The sequence below is a fragment of the Puma concolor genome, chromosome E2, assembly GCF_028749965.1.
Source record: "Puma concolor isolate L17-30 chromosome E2, mPumCon1.1.hap2, whole genome shotgun sequence".
NCBI classification, from domain to species: domain Eukaryota; kingdom Metazoa; phylum Chordata; class Mammalia; order Carnivora; family Felidae; genus Puma; species Puma concolor.
The window spans coordinates 55,428,149-55,448,503 of record NC_141681.1 but is presented as its reverse complement, the minus strand read 5'-3'; the positions used below and the strand labels follow the sequence as shown (position 1 = coordinate 55,448,503).

The 20,355-nt window shown below is 59.6% G+C and overlaps 1 protein-coding gene across 1 annotated transcript in view; it reads left to right on the top strand.

Moving 5' to 3' along the window:
* The window catches only part of SHANK1 (SH3 and multiple ankyrin repeat domains 1), a 44,680-nt gene that overhangs the window by 13,320 nt on the left and 11,005 nt on the right, over window positions 1–20,355 (top strand). Inside the window, 11 exon segments of the mRNA XM_086690546.1 lie at window positions 466–659; window positions 3,929–4,042; window positions 4,223–4,298; window positions 4,736–4,765; window positions 12,524–12,606; window positions 12,817–12,941; window positions 13,516–13,651; window positions 13,927–14,007; window positions 14,557–14,580; window positions 14,788–14,856; window positions 15,287–15,405. Coding sequence (XP_086546672.1) covers window positions 466–659; window positions 3,929–4,042; window positions 4,223–4,298; window positions 4,736–4,765; window positions 12,524–12,606; window positions 12,817–12,941; window positions 13,516–13,651; window positions 13,927–14,007; window positions 14,557–14,580; window positions 14,788–14,856; window positions 15,287–15,405 — 1,051 coding nt within the window.

Sequence of the window (20,355 nt, the reverse complement as noted above, 5' to 3'; positions counted from 1 at the left end):
TTCCGGGGTAAAGAGGCCAGGCTGGCTGGAGGAGGGTGACAAGGGGGATGTGGCCGGCCAGTGTGTCCCAAGGACACAGGGAGAGCGAAAAATCATGGCGGGCTGCGCACGGCGGGCAGAGAGTTGGACCCGCACCAGGAGGAAGCTGGGAGTCGCTGAAGGCTCGTGAGCGAGCTGAGGGATGACACATTCAGAGCCCCGCTTCAGGAAGCTGAATCAGGCACGGCGTGCAGGACCGTGGGAGGGGCAGAGCCGGAAGCCAGGAGGAGGCAGAGGAGGGGCCCAGGGGGCAGCAGTGGGCAGGCAGAGGGAGCCCCCAAATGCCCTCTTCCCCCAAGGATGCCAGAGCTGGGAAACCCACGCCCCCACTCTATGCTCCATCCTCCACCCCCATGGACCCCTGTTCTCCCAGAGGCTCCCCCTCCCTCCACTCTCCCCTGCCTCTCACACCCTCTGTGTATGCAGCTCCAGCGGGACGCCCAGGGAAGGGCCGGCAGGGGGCTCAGGGGGCCCTGGGGGCCCTGGGGGCTCCCTGGGCAGCCGCGGGAGGCGCAGGAAGCTCTACTCGGCGGTACCCGGACGCTCCTTCATGGCCGTGAAGTCATACCAGGCCCAAGCGGAGGGGGAGATCTCCCTGAGCAAGGGCGAGAAGATCAAAGGTAACAGGGCAGGGCCGGGCCAGGCTGGGAGGCGGGGGGCGGCAGGTGAGCTAACCCCTCGAGGACGGGAAGGCCGAGCACGAACAGTTCTCCAGGGCCTAGAATTTCCAATGCTCTGGAGACCTCAGAGAGCCCCTAGACACCCTTTACACTCTGGAGGAGCCTGATGGGTAGCTGCGGCGATCCTGTCCCTCGGGAGGAGGTGTCGAGGCAAAAGAGTGGAAACTAGCATTTGGGGGACACTGACGCCACGCCAGGCCCTGTGGGAGTGCTCCCCTCGCAGGAGCAGCCTTTTGGAAGCGTGTCAGGAGCCCATCTTCTAGTTGAAGGGACAGAGCCTCACACAGGGGCAGCGACTTGCCCCGGGGTCTGAGCCCACGGTCTTCCCTGCCACCCGGTGTGAAGCGTGGAGGCCAAGCCACCTTGGCCGCACCTCCTGCCCCCATCAGGTGCTCTCATCCGAGAACCAGGGTGGGACCCGCTTCAAGGGGCTCTAATGAGACAGGTGTTCGAAGCCCGGCCCGTGCGGGGGGCCGGTGCTCCCTGAGCAGCGGCTGCTGTGACTGGGGTTTGCCTCTCTTTGGTTTTCCTGTCTTCTTCTGGAAAATGGTGCCAGCAGCCCTCACATGCAGACTTCGCAGGGCTGTTGACGTGTGTTCTTGGATAGAATGAAGCTTGGAAACAGGAAGCAAGCAGACGCGGCGGTTAATGCAAGGCGGGGGAGCGATCCTTTGCCGGCTCCAGGCTACAGGGGAACTGAGTAGTGTAGCGGGTGGAGGGCCAAGCTGCCTGAGTTCAAATCTTGGCTCCACCGCCACTTTCCAGCTGGGCGCCCTCAGACAAGTGCCTGCTCTGGGCCTCAGTTTCTTCATCCGTGCAAGGGGACCCTGGGGAGGATTTTAAAAAGTCAGTTCCCTTAAGGCACCCAGGACACTGATGCGCACATAGTCGGCACCAGTTGTCATTATGCTAAGTGGGTCCCCACTGCAGGAGCTTAGAGAGGAGAGAGAGAGACAGACAGACAGACAGACAGACCCCGGCTGCCCATGAAAGCTGGGGCGGGACGGGTCCTCCCATGGGAGACAGGGTTTGAGTGGGGACTCGAAAGGTGTGCAGGGATCGGAGCATCAGGTCGATTGTGTATCAGTATCTGTTTTGCAGCGTCTCTTGCCTTGCCTGAAGGCAAGGTCACATGTCACTGAGCTTTGGGTTGCCAGGGCCCAGTTGGATGACCCGGCACACAGGAGGCCTCAGTGCACATGCGCTGAGTGAGTGAGTGAGTGCATGAATGGATGGCCAGATGCAGGGGCTAACTGTGGGGGCAGTGCCTCCAGAAGCAGGTGCCTGGAAGTGTGTGTGTGTGTGTGTGTGTGTGTGTGTGTGTGCGCGCGCGCGCATACTCATGCGCAGAGGGTCAGGTCTGTGCTTTGAGACAGAGTTTGAAAGAAGAAAGGGAAGCTAAGGTCAGAGGGGAGACACCTTCCATGCCTTCTCTGCGCTGTATCTTCCGCGTTTCTTTCTGAAATTCGAGCCCAGTACTTCTGGTTTTGTATCCTTCCACTTCCTGAAGACACTGAATTGCTTCACAGCGGGCCAAACCCACAGTGCCCCAGTGCCCCTGAGCTCCTCCACAGCCCGATGAGGTAGCAGGCTCCCTTGGCCCTCAGTGCCTTAGCCCGGCCTGCAAGCCCCTCCCCCGCCCCCATCCGGTCTCTTTCCTCCACCCACAGGGCACCAGAGACTTCATTGTTCTCTCCATTCCTCGAATGCCCAAGCCCCTTTCCACACCAGGCTCTTTGCACACACCCGTTCCTTCTGCCGGAAAACCCCTCCTTCCTCTCTTCGCTTCTTCTCCTCCTAGGATCCTTCCGGTCTCAGTCTGCATCGCATGTCCCCTGGGACATCATCCTGGCACCTCTTTGCCCTTTGCACCTCGACTTTATGTACCCCCATGTGGCCTTTCTTCGGAAACCCTGGCCTTTTCCCCTAAGGTGCTGACCTTAATTTTCAATCACGCAGTCACTTACGGGGCTACGCCTCTAACAGCTGCCAGCAGGGAACATCCATGAAGGCAAGAATCACATTTGTTGTGTCCATGAGCCCTCTACCCGGCGTCTAGCCTGGGGCCTGACTCACGACCAGCACCAAATAAAATATTTGTTCAGTGACCGAACAATTGATTCCACAACCACCCAGCCGGTCACTGGAGAGCTAGCCAAGAACCCAGACCCCTCGTCACCCCATCTCCCGCTCGCTTCCATGACCTTGAGTGTCTCCTCGATTTGGTTTCCCCAGATCCCCCCCCCCCCCCCGCCCCGAGGGTGGCAGCGTTTAAGCCGGGGGAAAGCATCAGATGGCCCCAGCCCAAATCCTAGCGTGGCTTACGCCATCTCTGGGCAGGGGGCTCTTCTGCGTTCGTGTCTGTAAAATGGGAAGTCAGTTGTTGCCTCCCCAGGTCGGTGCAAGGAGTGAGTGAGGGAAGTGTGTGAAGGGACGGAGTGGAGACAGAGCAAGTGACCTGGGCCCCCCGAGCCTCAGATTCCCCATCGGTAAAATGGGGATAGTAAAAGTGTCCCTTCTTAGGGCTCTGGCCACGAGTGAGAATTCGATAACCATTAGCTGTCCCTGATGCCCAGCTTTGCATGTCAGCACCCGGCACGGCCACACCAGACGCCGAGCAGGTAGTCAGGACACGTGTTCTATGGCTAAGAGATGAGGCCGGCAGGAAAGGGCTGTCAGGTACAGGTGGCGGAGAGAAAGAGGGGATTCCGATCTCTCCTCCCTTCCGGAGCCAGGGGAAGGGAAGAGAGGCAGAGGGAAGGGTCTGGGAGCAAATGACAGAGGTTTGAGTGGCAAGGAGACTGCGGCCGGTGGCAGAGGGCACTGATAAGAATGTCAAAGGGTTTAGGGAGTCTAGGAGGGTTTAGGAAAATTACAGAACAATCAAGCTGTCCCTGGCTACCAGGGGAGATGAGGGCTCTTTGTGAATGTGTCCATAACCCGTGAGGACCGTGTCACCAGACCCAGCCCTTTTTCCAGTGCATCCTCATGTCCCCATTGGATTCAGAAGCTAGAAAGCAGGAGCGATATGGTTTGGTTCCCCCCCGCCAACTCCCTCATCCCTTCCTTGGACATTTTTTAAGGATGCTCTTGGGCCAGGCCCTGTGCTAGGTGCCGGGCACTGTGGAAAGACTGCGCATCGAGTACGTTGGGGGTGGGGGGCAACATGGAAACGTGGAAATGTTTCTGTGTCCCTGCTCCCCATCCAGTGCTTAGCATCGGGGAAGGAGGCTTCTGGGAAGGCCAGGTCAAAGGTCGCGTTGGCTGGTTCCCCTCTGACTGCCTGGAAGAGGTGGCAAACCGCTCCCAGGAGGGAAAGCAAGGTAATGAGGACTTGCCAGTTGTCCCCAATGCATCCTAGGGTTCTCATGTCCCTTCCTTTCCCCCTCCTGATGGGGGTGGGGCACTGGGAGGTAGATGGGACAGCTTGGGCCAGGACCCCCCGGGGGTGGGCTCATGGTTTCCAGAGCGAGGGTCCAAGGTCGTCCCTTGTCCCCCTGCAGAAAGCCGCAGTGACAAGGCAAAGAGACTCTTCCGGCATTATACCGTGGGCTCCTACGACAGCTTTGATGCCCCAAGGTAAATGTCCTACACCCTCGGGTGCCCCTCACCCCAAGCTCCCTTCATATTCCACCTTTAAATATTTCCACCACCTCTAAGCCTCCTTCCTGCTCCCTCTAAAGTTTGATCCAGAGGTGGGAGAAGGCAGAGGTAGCTTCAGACCACAAGCCCAGTCCCACACCATCCTGGGCAGCCACTGAGACTGCCCAGTTTTGGGGTAGCCTGAGACCAGTGGGGTGGACAGCTGAGGATGGGGAAGCTCGTGTGTGTGGCTGGCTGGAGGCCTTTGTCTCCTTCATGTGCCCCATCTTTATGTGCAGCACAGGTGTGTACATCCCATGCCTCGCACCGGCGTGGGGAGGGGGGCGGGCAGAGCTGGGCCAGGAGGGGTGGGGGTGGAGAGACGGGCACACTGACACCTTTCCCCTCCCTGGCTGCTGGCTGACTTGCTTCAGAAGCTTGATGGATGGGATTGGCCCAGGGAGGTGAGAGGGGAGGGGAAGGGGGGGGGCACGGGGTCAGGAATGGGAAGAAAGGGGTGCCTGGGGACGTATGGACTTGTGTGTGCACGACCAGAGCTGGTTTCCCTGTGCGTGAACATCTTACACAGGCGAGCGTCCTTGTACGGATTCTCCGAGTGTGTTCTTGCCCATGTGTCTCTGTAGGTGCGCATGACACGTGTCTGTGTGCATGGGTGGCTCGAGAGACCCCTAGACGTATAGCCCTGTGTATATACATGCCCATGACGGTGAGAGGATCTGTCCCAGTCTGTGTAGATGGGTGCTTTGTGGCTTTCATTTACGGGCACACGATTGAGGCTAATCGTGCGGCTGCCTCTGCACATCTGTGTTTCCCTGAATCTGTGTGTCTGAGAACGAGGGCAAGTGTTTCCGGGGATGTCGGTGTGTCTGCTTACCTTGTATGGACAGGTGGGTTTCTGCACACGTCTCTGTCTCCTTCTCTGCATGTCACTGTGCGTGCGTGTCAGCCCATAAAATCGTGTGCATGCATTTGCATCTGTCCGATTGATCTGGAATTGAGGACCTGGGGCATTGGGGGAGGGGAGGGCAGAAGAGGGGAGGATTCCAGGCCTTGGGCTTCCAGAAGGGCAAGACTGTGGGGGAGGGATGGTCATAATTGGGTGTCTGAAAGATGACACCCTCCCCCACCACTCCCCCCATCCAGGGAAGGGTCTCCTTGTTTGTAGCATCCTTCCATTAAATGTGTCCAAACCTATGTGTCTGTGTTCTGGCCAGTGGGGATGGGCAGGGGGGGAAGGGGGGGACAAGATGGGGAGAGAGGGTGGGGCTGGGGTGCCACCCTGCGCCCGGAGTGTCTGAGGCGCTTGACCATTGTGTGTGTTCACCTGGCACGTCTCTGGCTCTGGGCACCGGGTGAGTATCGAGGTCCCCCCACCCCAAATCTCCCTATCAGCCTCTGCCTCCTGTCTCTGACAGTGTCTCTCTGGGTCTCTCCTTGGCCTTGGTCTGGGAGTCGCTTGCTCTACCAGCTGGATGGGGGGGGGGTGGCCCCTCTTACCCTCAGCTTCTTCCTTCTCCTTTCCCTAGCTCTGTCCTGTCAACTTCATTCCCTCCTCTTCTCCTCTCCTCCTTGTGCCCACCGGCATGTGCTGCTCTGTGTGGTGTGTCTGAGGCTCTTCCCCTTCGGCCTCCCCGCTGCTCTCCCTGACCCTGTCTGAGGTGGCCCTGCCTGTGTTGTGTGCCCTGCATCCCTGCTGGAACTGTAAGGTCCTGGCCTGTGCCACCCTCTCTCCTCTCCTTGGGAGTCTGCGGTCTCTCCTCTCTTGAGTGAGCTCTGGTGTGTGTATGTCCCTCTCCTGAGCTTCTTTGGGGGAGGGGTGTCTCTCACTGCTCTGGGGCCCAGTCTCAGTGTTTCTAGCCTTCCCTTCCTGGCCCTTCCACACTGTGTTGGGTGCATTATGCGTCGGTCTGCGATGGGGGGCGGGGGGGGGGGCTGTGCGTCCCCTCCTGGGGCCTCTCTCACCGTGGTATCCCTGCCTGGGAAGTGGGGCTCTGTTCGCGCGTCCCCGCACGCGGTTGCGAGGCATCTTGTATGGTGTTGTGCGTCTCTCTCTCCGCTCTCCCTCGCTCTGCACCTGCGCGGGAGGGCCCTGGAGGGGGGAGGGGGTTAAGGGGGGGGCCCAGACCGGAAGTGCCTCCCCCTTCTCCTCCCCCCCCCGCGCCTCGCCCCTCCCCCTTCTCCCGCCAAGGGGGCCCCCGCGTTCCCCTCCCGGCCCCCTCCCCCCCTGCCCGGCCCCCTCCGCCGCCCGGCGCAGGACGCCAAGGGGTTAAAGCCTCGCGCCCGGCGCCCGCCTCCGGAGCTGTCCGCGGTGCTGAAGCCGGCGCCGTCCGCGGTCCTCGCGCTCCCGCCGCGGCCCGACCCCGCGCCCCGCGCCCCCGCGCCCCCCGGCATGTGAGCCCCCGGCCCTGCCCTCCCTCCCGCGGGAGGGTGCGCGCCCCCTCCCCCTCCCCCCTCCCGGCGCGGGTCAGCATGAGGCGGGGCCTGGGGGCCCGGACACGGGGGTTCGGCCGAGCGGGGACGGGGACGCGGCGGCGGCGGCGGGGGCGGCCGGCACCGGGACCGGGACCGGGGCCGGGGCCGGGGCCGCGGCGGCGATGGCTTTGTCTGCGGTCGGCGGCGGCGGGGGTCTCGGGGGCGGCCCCGGTGGGGGCTCCCTGCCGCAGCCGCCCCCCGCGCTCTCCTCCAGCTGGCCGGCCCTGGGGCCCCGGCGGCGCAGCGTCTGGTACATCTACAGGTAACGGAGCGCGCCGCCCCTTTTCTCCGCGGCAGGCTGGGAGGCCCCGGCCCGGCCCGCTGTGACGACCCTCCCCCCCGCCGCTAATCCCCCAGCCTTGGGACTCCTCCCCGCCCCCCCCCCCCCAAGCTGCCCCTCTTCCAGCCCCTCTCCCCTCACCTTCTCTCAGTGATAAACCGTTCTGGACCCCTCTTCTCAATCCTTCTCCCATCCCCGTCCCTGGGCCTCTCTCCCCGAGCCCCCCCCACCACACACACGCATACATTCCTCAGCCCCCTTCCAGGCCCTTCCAGGCCCCCTTGTCTCTTCCTCCACAGCCTTGCCCCCCGTCAGACCCTCCAAACGGACCCCACTCGGGGATTTCGAACCCACTACCTCTTCCTGCCCCCCTCACCGCCCCCATTCTGTGGAGCGCTCCCCCTCAGGCACCTACATTCCAGGCCCCTATTCCTCTGATCCCCATCTCCCCACACCCCTTTGCAGAGTTGGCAAGTCCCCCCATTCATACCCCTCTCTCCCATTCACAGCCATCCCCCCCATCACACACACATCCCACCCCCGGCCTCCCCTCCCCTCCCCTCCTCTTTTTCCGCTGCGTGTCACTGTGCGACTGTGCATGTGTCAGTGTGGCTGTGTCGATGTGCGTGCGTGTGTGACTGCCTGCAGCCGTGTGCGCACGCGTGTGTGTATGTGTGTGTGTGAGGGAGAAAGAGAGAGTGGGAGAGAGAGATGGAGAGATGGTGGGCTCCCAGCCCCCCACCACAGCTGTGTCCGTCTGTGTGTCCCTGTTTGACAGTGTCTGTCTCTGTGTGCAATTTGGAGCGATAGAGAGGCTGTCTGGGGACTGTGTGTGTGTGTGTGTGTGTGTGTGTGTGTGTGTGATGGAGTGGGCCTGTCCCAGGGACTGCGGCTGTGTTTCCCAATACCTCCCCTCTCATACCAGGCCTGTCCCCTCCCCCACAGGCCCCCCTTTTCTACACTCTCCATGTGTCTCTGTCCCCATGTGCCCCTCTCCCTGCCTCCAGGGGGTCTGTGCCTGTGTGGGGCAGGTGTGCTGAGTGAGCCCCGGCCGGGCTTCTGCACCGGGGAGCTGCATCTGCTTGTGTGTGCTACTTCTCAGCACGGGAAGGGGCTGCTTCCCCGCGCGGGGGGCCTCTGTGCAGGCCATGGAGAGACGCTTGGAGCCAAGGACATGGGGAGGGGCCCAGTACCCGAGGGGGTACCTTGTACGGCAGCAAGCTCTGGGCTGTGGGATCCTGGGTGTGTGAGAGGCACCTCTGGGGTGGGGGTGGGGGTGGGGGGAGTGGATGCCGCTGCGGTCTCTGTGTGTGGGATCCGGAGAACAAGAGCTGGCCGCTGGGCTCCAGAGGCCACTCTGGGGTGGCCGAGGGATGGCCTGGGGGGGGAGCATTGTGCGTGCTCCTGCAGGGCAGGTAGTCAGTCAGCAGTAGGAGCGCGGATGGGGCGTCGCGTGGGTAGCGAGTACCGGGGCAGGGGTGGGGGCAGGGGGTCTCCGTCGGAGGGTGGCCGAGGAGAATGGAACAGGGGAGAGTGGGGGACCCTGAAGTTGGGGGGAACAGGGGTGCTGGAGCAGAGAGGGTGCGTGGGGTGTGTGGGGAAACGGGGTGAAGAGGGAAAGGCAGGATCTGTGAGGAGGGCTTGGGGGTGGGGATCCAAGGCGGCACACGGAGAGCACGGAGAGGATGCAGGGAATATAAATGAAATGCAGCTGCAAGTACCACGAGGCGGAAGGGTGTGTGAGGAAGTGAGTTGAGGGTGCAGAAGTGGGAAGAGGCTTCCACGGATGAGAATGCGGGGGACTCGGGAGTATGGGAGGGACCTGGGGTGCTGTAGGGGACACGGTGGGGTTGCCTCCTGAGGCGTGAGAAGACCTGGGAAGGGCGAGGCCAAGGGAGGGGGAGGGAGGTCCCGGAGGTCTGCGGAGGACCCTTTGGGGAAGGGGCTGGTGGGTGTGCAGAGGCCAAGTCGGAGGTGGAGGGGTGGCCCCGTGGCGTGTGATGAGGGCTGACAGAAGCGAGAGCTAATGGGGAGGGGGGGGGGGGCTGGGACAACGTGGAGCTTTCAGATGGCGTGGAGGAGCAGGGGGCGAGGTGCAGAGGGGTGAAGGGGCACCCACAGGAGCCGAGGATGGGGGACATTGAGATGAGGGAAACTGTCGGGGCAACGGGACAGTTGGAAGGCTGGAGGAGGACGCGGTGGCATGGGGGAGACATCACGGTGGCCGGAGACTGGGTGAGAAAGTCACGGGAGTGGGGACAGAAAGGAGCACATACCGGATGGGGACGCTTGAGAGGCAGGGACAGAGGTGGCGTTGTGACGATCTGAGGGGGTTTGGACATCGCTGGGGTGTATGGGTTGCCTGTGAGGAATTCAGATCTTGGCTCTGACCCTTTTGCAGCTGGTGTGGTCTCGAGCATGTACTTCCCCGTGCCTCAGTTTCCTCGTTGATAAAATGGGAACAGTAACAGCCACCCCCGCCCAGGGGTGTTGTGAGGCAATGTGAATAAATAAATGTAAAATGCACCCAACGGCATCTGGCATTCAGCAATGGGTCACTGAATGTCACTCACTGCCGTGCTACTGGCATAGCCTGGGATACATTTCAGGCACTGAATGGGGGCGGGGTGGGGGGGAAGCTCATGGCCAATTTGGGGCCGATGTATGTGTGTGGAGGTATTTGAGTGCAGTCGAGCGGGGGATGTTATACCTGCATTTACCCAGGTGTTTCCTTCTGTGTTTTTGAAGATTACTCACCGCGTGACCTTAGGCAAGTTACTTGACCTTTCTGTGCCCCTCTTTCCTTGTCCATAAAGTGGAAATAGCACTTATGCCTGCCTCAGAGGCTGGCTGTGAGAGACACTTGAGTTATTTAGCTGTGAAGGGTTTCAGATACTGACTTGCACGTGGCCAGTGCTTCTTCCTGGGATATGATGGATATGGGAGTTTTATTGAATCACACTGGGGGCTGGGGGGTTGGAGGGAGGCTTATGTCTGGGGTGGGAGGATGACGTGGGGGTAAAAGAGGGATGCTGGGGGCCGGGGAGGGGAGAGGTGTGGGAGATGTAGGGGGTTGGTAGCGGGAACGGAAGGAGAAACGGCTGCCAGCGAGGGATGAAGGATGCACACTGGTGGCTGCTGGGGGCCTGGAGATCCGGAGCGGATATGGACGTAGCAAGGGCAGAAGGGCTCCGTGGAATTTGTCGGGCAGGGACGGCGGTGGGCGTCCCAGAGTGCACGGGCCGGAGCAAGGGAGCCCTGACCTCTGAACCAATTTCTGTGGGCCTTGGCCTCGACCCCTTCCTTCTGCCTCCCCTCTCTTCCCCTCTCCTCCCTCACTCCTCCGAAACCCCGTCCCTCCGCTCTTCCCGCACCCCTTCCACCCTGCTACAAGGGCGACCTATCCGTGGCTTGAAGAGAAGATCAAGAAGACCTGATAGGTAGGGTGTGGCGCGTTCGATGGACCGTGGTGAACTTGGAGCGAGAGCGGTTGCTAGGCGTGTCTGCGTGTGCACACGCCTGTGCAGAACGCGGTCTCTGTGGTCCAGATGTATGGACGTGACAGCGACCGTGGAGGTCGTGGGGTCATGAGAGCACACAGGGCTGCCGGTGTGGCGGGGGATGGTGCCGAAATACAGTAGGAGCACAGTGGGTATTATTGGCGTGTGCTGGGATGTGTTCAGGGGGCGGGTTATGGGAATATACTGAGATCCAAGTGAGGGGGAGTTATTATTGGAGCATACTGGGATGTGTGGGGGTGTTACCGAAACCTACTGGAGTATTCGTGGAGGGCTGTTTTGCCGAATCCGTGAGAGTCGCTGATTAAAGTGCGCGGGGAGCATGCTTATTGCTGGAGTGTGTTAGGGCTGATGGATTTTATTGGGATATACTGAGGGGTCTGCGTCTGTGCTGGACGGGTCTCAGACGTGACCACAGGCCGCCCGGGGTGCAGCGGGGCGTGCGTTCTGGCGGACCGAGGGTGTTCCTGGGGCTGCCGAGGGGAGTGGGGCTGGATCAGGGTGCTTGGGTATTTCCGCTGTATACTGGGGTTCCTGGAACGGAATGGATATGTCATCTTGAGGCACGCAGTGGTGATGCCAAGGCTTTGGGGCTGTTATCTGAGCGAGCCCAGGCAGGGGTTGAGATTCATGGAATATGTTTGGGTTTCATTGAGCTCTCCTGGGTATGTGACCATTACCTAAATGTGCTGACAGGCTTTGGTGGCGGTAGGGGACTGTCCGCGTATTCACGGGTCGTTTGCATTTGCATTTTACTGGAATCTATCCAGCGCGTGAAGGAGATGCACTTGAGGTATACCAGGGAACAGAGAAGTCACTGTTGTGCGCTAGAACTTTCTCCAGTGATAGAAATGTTCTGTATCTGCACTGTCCTGCATGGTAACCACTGGCCACATGTGGCTACTGGGCGCTTTGAAACGTGGCCAGTGAGACTGAGGAACTGAATTTCCCTATTTGATCTTTATCTATTTTTAAACTTGTTTAAGTGTTTTTTTTATTTATTTGGAGAGAGGGAGGGCGCGAGAGGGGGGTAGGGGCAGAGAGGGAGAGAGAATACCAGGCAGGCTCCACGGTCAGTGCGGAGCCTAACGCGGGGGCTCGATCTCACGGACCGTGAGATCGTGACCTGAGCCGAAATCAAGAGTCAGACGCTTAACCTCCTGAACCACCCAGGTCCCCTCTCAACTTAATTTTTAATGACTTTGCGTATAAATAGCCACATACATGTAGCAGCCACCATATTGCACCATGCTGAATAAGCGATGATACAACGTGCTTGGGTACCTGGGGAGGTGTTACTGTAGGATATATATAGTCAAGGAGTTGGGAGGGGTATCATGGACCTACGTGTCCTCTGGACCTAGTAACTCGACCAAAGGCATTGAAAGAATCCTACCCAGCGTGATTACTATGTGCCCGGCACTGTGCTTCTTAACTATTTTGGTACTGAACTCCCACAGCGACCTCGTCTGGTAGGGCCTTTTATTGCCTCACATCGTAGACAAGGAAACTGAGGCCCAAAAGGTTAAAGTCTTGGGCTCAAGGTCACCGACAGGAAGTGGCTAACAGGAGCTCAAAGCGGGCTGTCTGGTGATCTGGCGGCTTACCTCCCTGTCCCTCACGCTGTGCGGGCACACAGTGGGCTTGGTAGCTGCTTGCTGAATGGATGGGTGGATGGAGGCCTGGATGGATGAATGAGGAAAGGCTGAGTGGGAGAGCAAGCAGCCCGGGCTCTGAGGGGGAGGCCTGTCAGGGCTGCTGCAAGCAAACACTAGCGGAGTGGGTGAGGAAGATCCTCGGAGGGCGGGGGGGGTGGGGGATGAATGGTTCTGGAGCAGGGGCTCAGGTCACCGGGTTGCTGACGGAGCACAGACTCCGTGTCTCATAATCCCTTCTCCACCCCCACCCCCCCACCCCACCCCCCTTGCCAGCGATTACATCATTAAGGAGAAGACAGTCTTGCTGCAGAAGAAGGACAGTGAGGGGTTTGGGTTCGTGCTCCGGGGGGCCAAGGGTGAGTGCCGGCCGGGGAGGAGATGGGAGAAGGGCTCTCTGACCCAGGGGGATGGACAGGGGAAGGGACCCCAGCCCACCCACCACCCCACCCCAGGGTGCCGGTCCTTCAGCTACGATGAGGCCTCTGTGACTTGGGTCTGAGCCCCATCCCCTGCTCGGCCTCTCCACCCCCTCCCCTCCGACCCCGCCGGCTCCTCCCCATCTGCAGCGCAGACCCCCATCGAGGAGTTCACCCCCACCCCGGCCTTCCCGGCGCTGCAGTATCTGGAGTCCGTGGATGAGGGTGGCGTGGCATGGCGAGCTGGACTGCGGATGGGAGACTTCCTCATCGAGGTGAGTCCTGACCCCCGGCCCCAGGGGCCTTCCCAAGTGCCAGCCTCAGCACACCTTGCACAGATACTGCTTCCCCCTCCCCCCACGCCGGGAACCCTGGCGACGAATCCCCAGGCCCCTCCTGATTCACACCAGCATCTGGCTGCCCAAATGTAGACTCTTTTTGCACCAGGCCTCCCATCCCCCCAGCCTGCCCCCCAGCCAGCCTCCTCTTTCTCCAGGGGTTCCTTCTGAAGGCCTCCCTGAAGCATCTCAAAAGAAAACAGAGCTGTCCCCCGGTGCGCGCGCGTGCACACACACACACACACACACACACACACACACACACATTGCAAGGGGGGGACAAGGAGGGAGAGAGAGGTGAATCGGGTGAGCCCAGCCCCTTAACCCTGGGGCCAGGAAAATTAGGGCCTTGTAAGGGGAAGGGGTGGGGGGGGAGGGTCAAGGGGAGGGAGGAATGACCAACAGTGCTGTAAAGCGGGCAAAGCAGGAGGTCACTCAGCTGGGGACTCTGAAGCTGAAAGCATCCCTCGCCTCACCTACTCTGTGTGGTTTGGGGGCATCTGTGCCACAGGTGAACGGGCAGAATGTGGTGAAGGTCGGCCACCGACAGGTGGTGAACATGATCCGCCAAGGGGGCAACACGCTGATGGTCAAGGTGGTGATGGTCACCAGGCACCCGGACATGGATGAGGCTGTCCATAAGAAAGGTGCTTCTCCTCCTCATTTGCGTGGCCAGACCTGGGCACCCCACTGCCACCAGACTAAGGTCCTCAGAAGCCCTAATGGCTTAATGGTCCCCACCACTGGCCTTCCCTTCCCCAGGGCTGCTTGTTTGTGACCCTTCCGGGGAGAAACTGAGGTGGGGAGGGCTCAGCATGCCAGTGGCAGCTGTCTCTGGTAGCACTGTAGTGGTGGTGGTGGTAGGGGGTCACAGGCCTTCTGTCCATGGTACTGATGCCTCGCCCCCGCCATCACCTTCCAGCACCCCAGCAGGCAAAGCGGCTCCCGCCCCCAGCCATCTCTCTTCGTTCCAAGTCCATGACCTCAGAGCTGGAGGAGATGGGTGAGCCTGTGGGGCTGCTGGGGTCCAGGCGCTGGGGAGGGAGAGGGGCAGAAGGGGGGCTGAACCAGACCTTGAGTTTGTTAGTGTTGTTAGTGACCAGGGGTCCTCGTCCTCAACCTGTCCCCCAGTCCATGGGTCAGACTCTCTGTGGCCTGCGTGTGTGTCGCTGGGAAGGGGCGTCTGAGAGTCGACTTTCCTCTGTCCTCTTATATCTGTTTCTCTGTCGAGTCTCTCTCTGGGTCTGCACGTCCCTCCCTACGGGTCCCTATTTCCTTTCTGGCTTCTCTCCACCTGCCCCACCTCACGCCCACCCCCATTCTCTATCTCTTCCTCCACCAGCTTCCCCACCCTCCCCCGACAGAAAGGAAGGCCAGCCCCTCCCCAGACAGGGCCGAGTGGACCTGGGGGGTCCCGTTTCCCCTGACAGGGGGCAGATCGGGCAGCTGACCACCCCTACCCTGAGGGAGGAGGGTGTTCCAGAGAGGGGGCCCCTCGCCTCCCCCTGAAGTCCTAACTCTTGGCTCCTCTACTGCCTCTCCCCCGGGCTAGTCTCCCCCTGGAAGAAGAAGAGTGGTGAGTGGGCACAGGACTGGCGGGGGGGCCCCCCCCCGTCCCCATCCCGCCGGCGGACTCGCCCCTCCCCGACCCGGGCCCTTCACTGCCCCACTCGCGCTTGCGCACGCCCGCTGGTCGCACCCGCTGGCCACGCCCGCTGGCCGAGCCCGCTCCGCCCCGTCCCTCGGGGCGCCCCTGGACTTCATCCGCACCCTTTGCCCACAGAGTACGAGCAGCAGCCTCCGCCGGTGCCCAGCATGGAGAAAAAGCGGACCGTGTATCAGATGGCTCTCAGTAAGATGGCCCACCCCGGGCTCCTTGGGCTGCCCAGGACCCCTGACCCCACGCCCCCTGGGGTGCAGGAGCCATTCCGACCCTCTTTCCGCCTGCGCACCCTTTGGCCACCTCCGAGCTGAGCCGATCACCTCACACCCCAACCCTGCCCCAGCCGTCAAGTATGAGCTCCCACCTCTGTCCGCAGCCTCTCCCTCAACTTCCTCTTGCCCCACCCCCACCCCTCCACCTTCCCTCCTAGGACGACTGTCCTGTTTGCTGCCCTCACCTCTTCCCACCGCTGGGCCCTGCCTTCTGGGCTGGAGACTGTGTCCATGGGGATGGGTGCCCTTTTCTGGTCCACACAAAACGTTGTCTGGGCTCCCGGCAGCTCCGTCTCTGGTGAGGCCAAAGCAAGCTTCATTGCACTGCCTCTTCCGCCTCCCCTTAGACAAACTGGATGAAATTTTGGCGGCAGCTCAGCAGACCATCAGCGCAAGCGAGAGTCCTGGACCTGGTGGCCTTGCGTCGCTGGGCAAACACCGGCCCAAAGGCTTCTTTGCCACCGAGGTAAGCTGCCTGCACTGGGGGATGGGAGCGTAGTGGTGAAGAGGCTGGGGGTGCACACGCCAACCTGGCACCTCTGTCCTGCTCCTTGCAAACCATTCCTGGCCCCACTGTGTTTACCGTCGATCCAGGAGGGGCACTGCGCTTCCTGGGTCCCCTCCTTTCTCCCCATTCTGGGGGCTTCCTTTCCTCCCTGCCCATCCTCTTCCTGATTCTCCTCCTAAATCTTGCTTCCTGTTCCCTCACCCCCTGCTCCTCACGCTCTCTCCTCCATCTCTGTCCCACTCCAAGAGTCTCAGGGAAGGCAAAACGATGTCCTGGATGGCAGTCCCTGGCAGAGGCCCAGCACACGATAATAGGTGCTCAACAAGTGGGGGTTATTCAAATATTAATTATTAGCTCTGTCTCCGCTCTGCTTTTCCCTGTGACAGAGTGTCGTGGGCGTTGATCATATTTTGGACACTACATTTCACATGGGTTATCTCATTCATTTGTAGGATCGGTTATTAGCTCATTTCCAGAGGGGAAACTGAGGCTCAGAGAGGGAGGCAGTATTTCAACTGGATCCATGACCCTGACTCTTCTGGAGGGACTGCTGGTCCCTCAGCTGGTGGGCTTGTCATTGGGCCGGCCCCTTCATGGGGCCACCAGCCCTGCTGGTGCCTCTTCCAACCCTCCAGACTCTCCTCCAAAGGTCACACACCACCCTTCCTCTCTCTTAGCGCTTCCTACTTTTCTGTGCTCAGGCCCTGCCCTCTGACCCTGACCTCTGAACCCCTCTTCCCATAGGCCGCACCCACCACTCGGTGGCCAACGGGCTATTTACTCTAAAACCAGATTCTCTGGCTTTTGGGGGACCATGGATCCCCCTTGGAAGGCTGGGATAGTCCTCAGAATAATGCTTATAAACATAAAATACATAAGGAAACAAAAGAAGCCAATTACACTGATACTACAGTTACCAAAATATTTTTTTTAAGTTCGTTTATTTATTTTGAGAGGCAGGAGAGGGGCAGAAGGAGGGACAGAGAGAGAGGATCCCAAGCAGGCTCCGCACTGTCCGCGCAGAGCCCAGCGCGGGGCTTGAACTCACGAACCGTGAGATCATGACCTGAGCCAAAACCAAGAGTTGGACGCTTAACCGACTGAGCCACCCGGGCGCCCCTCAAAATATTTTGAAAAGCAAAATTCGTGGGGCGCCCGGCTGGCTCAGTCAGTCGAGCGTGCAATTCTTGATCTCAGGGTCATGAGTTCAAGCCCCACGTTGGGCCTAGAGCTTACTTAAACACACACACACACACACGCACACGCACACACGCACACAGTAAAAGCAAAACTTGTGATACAGTAATATTGGTGCCTTTTTGTCAACACATTAGCCACCAAGACCTCGTGATGGATCTTAACTCCTCTAACGTAAAAGTCATGAGGAGCATAAACACTATTTCAAGAAATCTGCAACCATGTGATGGGATATGGAAATATCCATGATTTCTATTGGGGATACAGTCACGGGTCTGGCCAAGACCAGCTCCGTTTGTTGCCTCCATCCCTCCCCCGAAGGTCAGCACAGAAGAGGCACACAAGCAGTCAAGCCAGGCAGACCTGCCTTCCAATCCTGACCTCCTCTGACTTCCTGTGTTGCTTGGACCACACTACTCCATTTCTCTGCATCTCAGTTTCCCGCTCCGCACAGTGGGGCTAAAGCCAATCTTGCGGGTCTTTGTGAGGATTGAATGAGATCAGCTCCTAGCACAGCAGGCTCTCAATAGACGCTGAGCCCTCTTAGGCCATAAAATAAACTGGAGACCCCACAACGACTTACCAGTGAGCCTTGCACGTGCCCCCCAGAGATCCTACAACGGCATCTCAGGTGCAGAGTCTCCAAAATACAGAGAGGGCGAGTCCCGTTTTCGTTTATACGACAAACGCGTGGCGTATCCACCAAGTGCCAGCCAGCCAGCATGCCAGCCCCTCCCCGTGTGAACCGTGGTTGCGGCCAGACAAGATCCCAGCCCTCACAGAATTCACCATCTGAGCTCCAGAGACATCCCCCAGATGGGCCCAGACGTGGGCCAATAAGGTGGGGAGGGGGCGGTACTGAGGGACCTGCCGATGCCCACAGTGGGGGTGCAGACCCCAGGCAGGTCCACCGTAGGTCGGTCGAGGTGCCTCTTGGGCTGTCTCCTCCTAGGGTTCTGCTGTCCATCCATCTGTCCTCCCCTCTGTGAGGCTTTGGCTATCTCAGCTGCTCTGTCTCTTGCCTGGTCACTGACTCCAAGGGGTCATCCCACTACTGTCCCCCCCTTCTGCCCAGTCTCTGTCTGGGTGCCAGTTTCAGCCTCTGGACTCAGTTTTCCCCCTGATTGTTGTGACCGTACCCTTTTGGTCCCATTCTCTGACTCTTTGCCTCCTGGGGCCTGCCTGGCCCTCCCGGTCTCAGGGCCTCTCAGGACTGCCTCTCTTCCTGCTTTGTTGGGGCGCTCTCTCTTGCCATCGCTGTCTCATTTCCCCTCCTGCCCTCCCCCAACCCCCGGCTCTGAATCCCCATCTCCGTCTCTTTCTCCCCATCTGTCTGCCTTTGCCTGTCTCTGTCTCTCCGTCTGTCTCTCCCTCCGCTCTCTCCCCCGTCACCCCTTTCAGGGGCTGTCTCCCTGGCACTCGTTTCTCAGCCCATCTTCAGCCTCCAGCCTGGGCACGCACTCTGCCCTTGAGGCCCCAGACCCACCACCGGCCCACGAGGTGGCACAGGAGGAGGGCTGGACCTCTGGCGGAGCCGCTGGGGAGGAGTCTGCCCGCAGCCGGTGACGTCACGCGCACCCGGGCACTCTGATTGGCTGCCCCCGCTGCGCGGGAGGGGACGCTCCGCGTTCGTCGTTGGAGGTCAGCCTGTCCCACCTTGAGTCAGTGTGCCCCTCAGGCAGTCAGTCCAACCGCCTCCTCAGACCCTATTATGATTTCTCCATCAGTCTGGCGTCTCCTCTGCCACGCTGACCCGTTTTGTGTCAAGCTAACCCGTTATTTGATCCCTCCTCTTCCACTTAGAGGTGTCTTCTGTTCGCGGGCCAATCTGGCGCCTCTCCCTTCACTCTGCACTCTCTTCAGACAAAGGCACCCCTCCCCTGTCATTGTGAACCCCCTTTTGTCACTCTGCCCCCCACCCCTCCCGACTCCCATGCTTCCTGCCAGATGCTTCCCTCACCTTCCTTCCCACCTCCCCATTATCCCTGGCTCGCCCTCCCCAGCCTGGACTCTGTATTCAGTGTCCTGTCCAGAACTGCTTCTGCCCCCCGTGGTCCCTGCATCCTTTCTGTCTGGGTGCTCCCCACCCCCCCCCCACCCCCCACCATTTTGCACACATTTACTGAGCACCCGGTATACGCTGGACCCACTGCTCAGCCCTGGGGATGCGGGAGTAAGCCAATCCAGGCCACTTCTATTAGAGAATTTACATTTGGGGGCAGGGGGTGGATTTGGCAGAATTGGGGTCCGCTACGTGTAAGAGAAACCCCGGAACAGCGGGGGCTGACAAGGCAAGTCCCGTCTCTGTGATATTGACGGAGGCTGGAGTAGGGAGTCCCAGGGGCAGGCGCCATGGTCACGAAGACCCAGGATCCTTCCCATTTTCTGCTGCACCATCCTGGCTTTCTTGCCAACCGTGAGGTCACCTCACGGTCCAAGATGGCTGGCGGGCCAGCTGTGGCACCAGGTGGTGGCACCAGCCTTCCAGGCGGCAGGAACAAGGAAGAACGGAAAGGCAGAAAGGCAAAAGAGGGCGCATTGTTGCTTCTGGGGTCACCTCTGAAGAGACCTCCCCAAAGAAACACGCAACACTTCCACTCGTGCATCTGTGCAGGCCTCAGTTCCATGGCCACGCTCAGCTGCAAGGGAGTCTGGGAAATATAGTCTCAATAGGTGCTAAGGGAGATTTAAAAAAATTTTTTTAATGTTTTACTTACTTTTGAGAGAGAAAGAGCGCAAGTCGGGGTGGGGGGGGCGGTCAGGCAGAGAGAGAAGGGGAGAATCTGAAGCAGGCTTCAGGCGCTGAGCTGTCAGCACAGAGCCCGACGTGGGGCTTGAACCCACGCACTGTGCCAAAGTTGGACGCTTAACTGACTGAGCCACCCAGGCGCCCCTGGGGTTTTCTTATCAAGGAAGAAGAGTAGAATGGGAATTGGGTAGGCTCCTTGCCCTGGGAGACAGACAATAAACAAAAAAGCAAATAATTATAATAACTCTACACCGGGATAAGTGGGTACAGAGTAGTAAAAGGAATCCTCTCCAGGGACACATCTGAAACTAATAGATCCCGTCCATTATCGCCCTTCCACAACCTGGCCGACCTCTTCTCCCACCCCTCAACACCCCCGCTCACCCGGTCCATACATGTCGGCCTCCTGACTGTTCCTTGAGCACACCACACTCACTCCTACCTCAGGACATTTGCACTTCCTGTTCCGTCTGCCTGCAATACTCTTCCCCTGGCTGTATGCATGGCTCCCTTCCTCTGGGGTTTACTCAAATTACATCTTCACAGAAAGTCCTTCCTTGACTGCAGTACTTTATCTTATTTTTTTAAGTTTGTTTATTTTGAGAGAGAGAAAGAGAGAGAGAGGGGAAGGGGCAGAGAGAGAGGGAGAGAAAGAATCCCAAGCAGGCTCCGTGCTGTCAGCGCAAGCCCTGGGTTCATGCAGGGCTTGAACCCACGAACCACGAGATCATGACCTGATCTAAAATCAAGAGTTGGACGCTTAACCGAGGCACCCCTGCCCTATTTTAAATTACAGTCCCCCTCTCCTCCATGGCACACCTCCACCTGACCCACGTTATGTTACTAATTTATTTTGCCTGCCCTCCACGAAGGCAGGGACTTTTGTCGATTTTGTGTATGGCTGCATCTACAGCGTCTAGAACAGCCCCTGGCGTGGATCAGGTGCTCAATAAATACCTCTG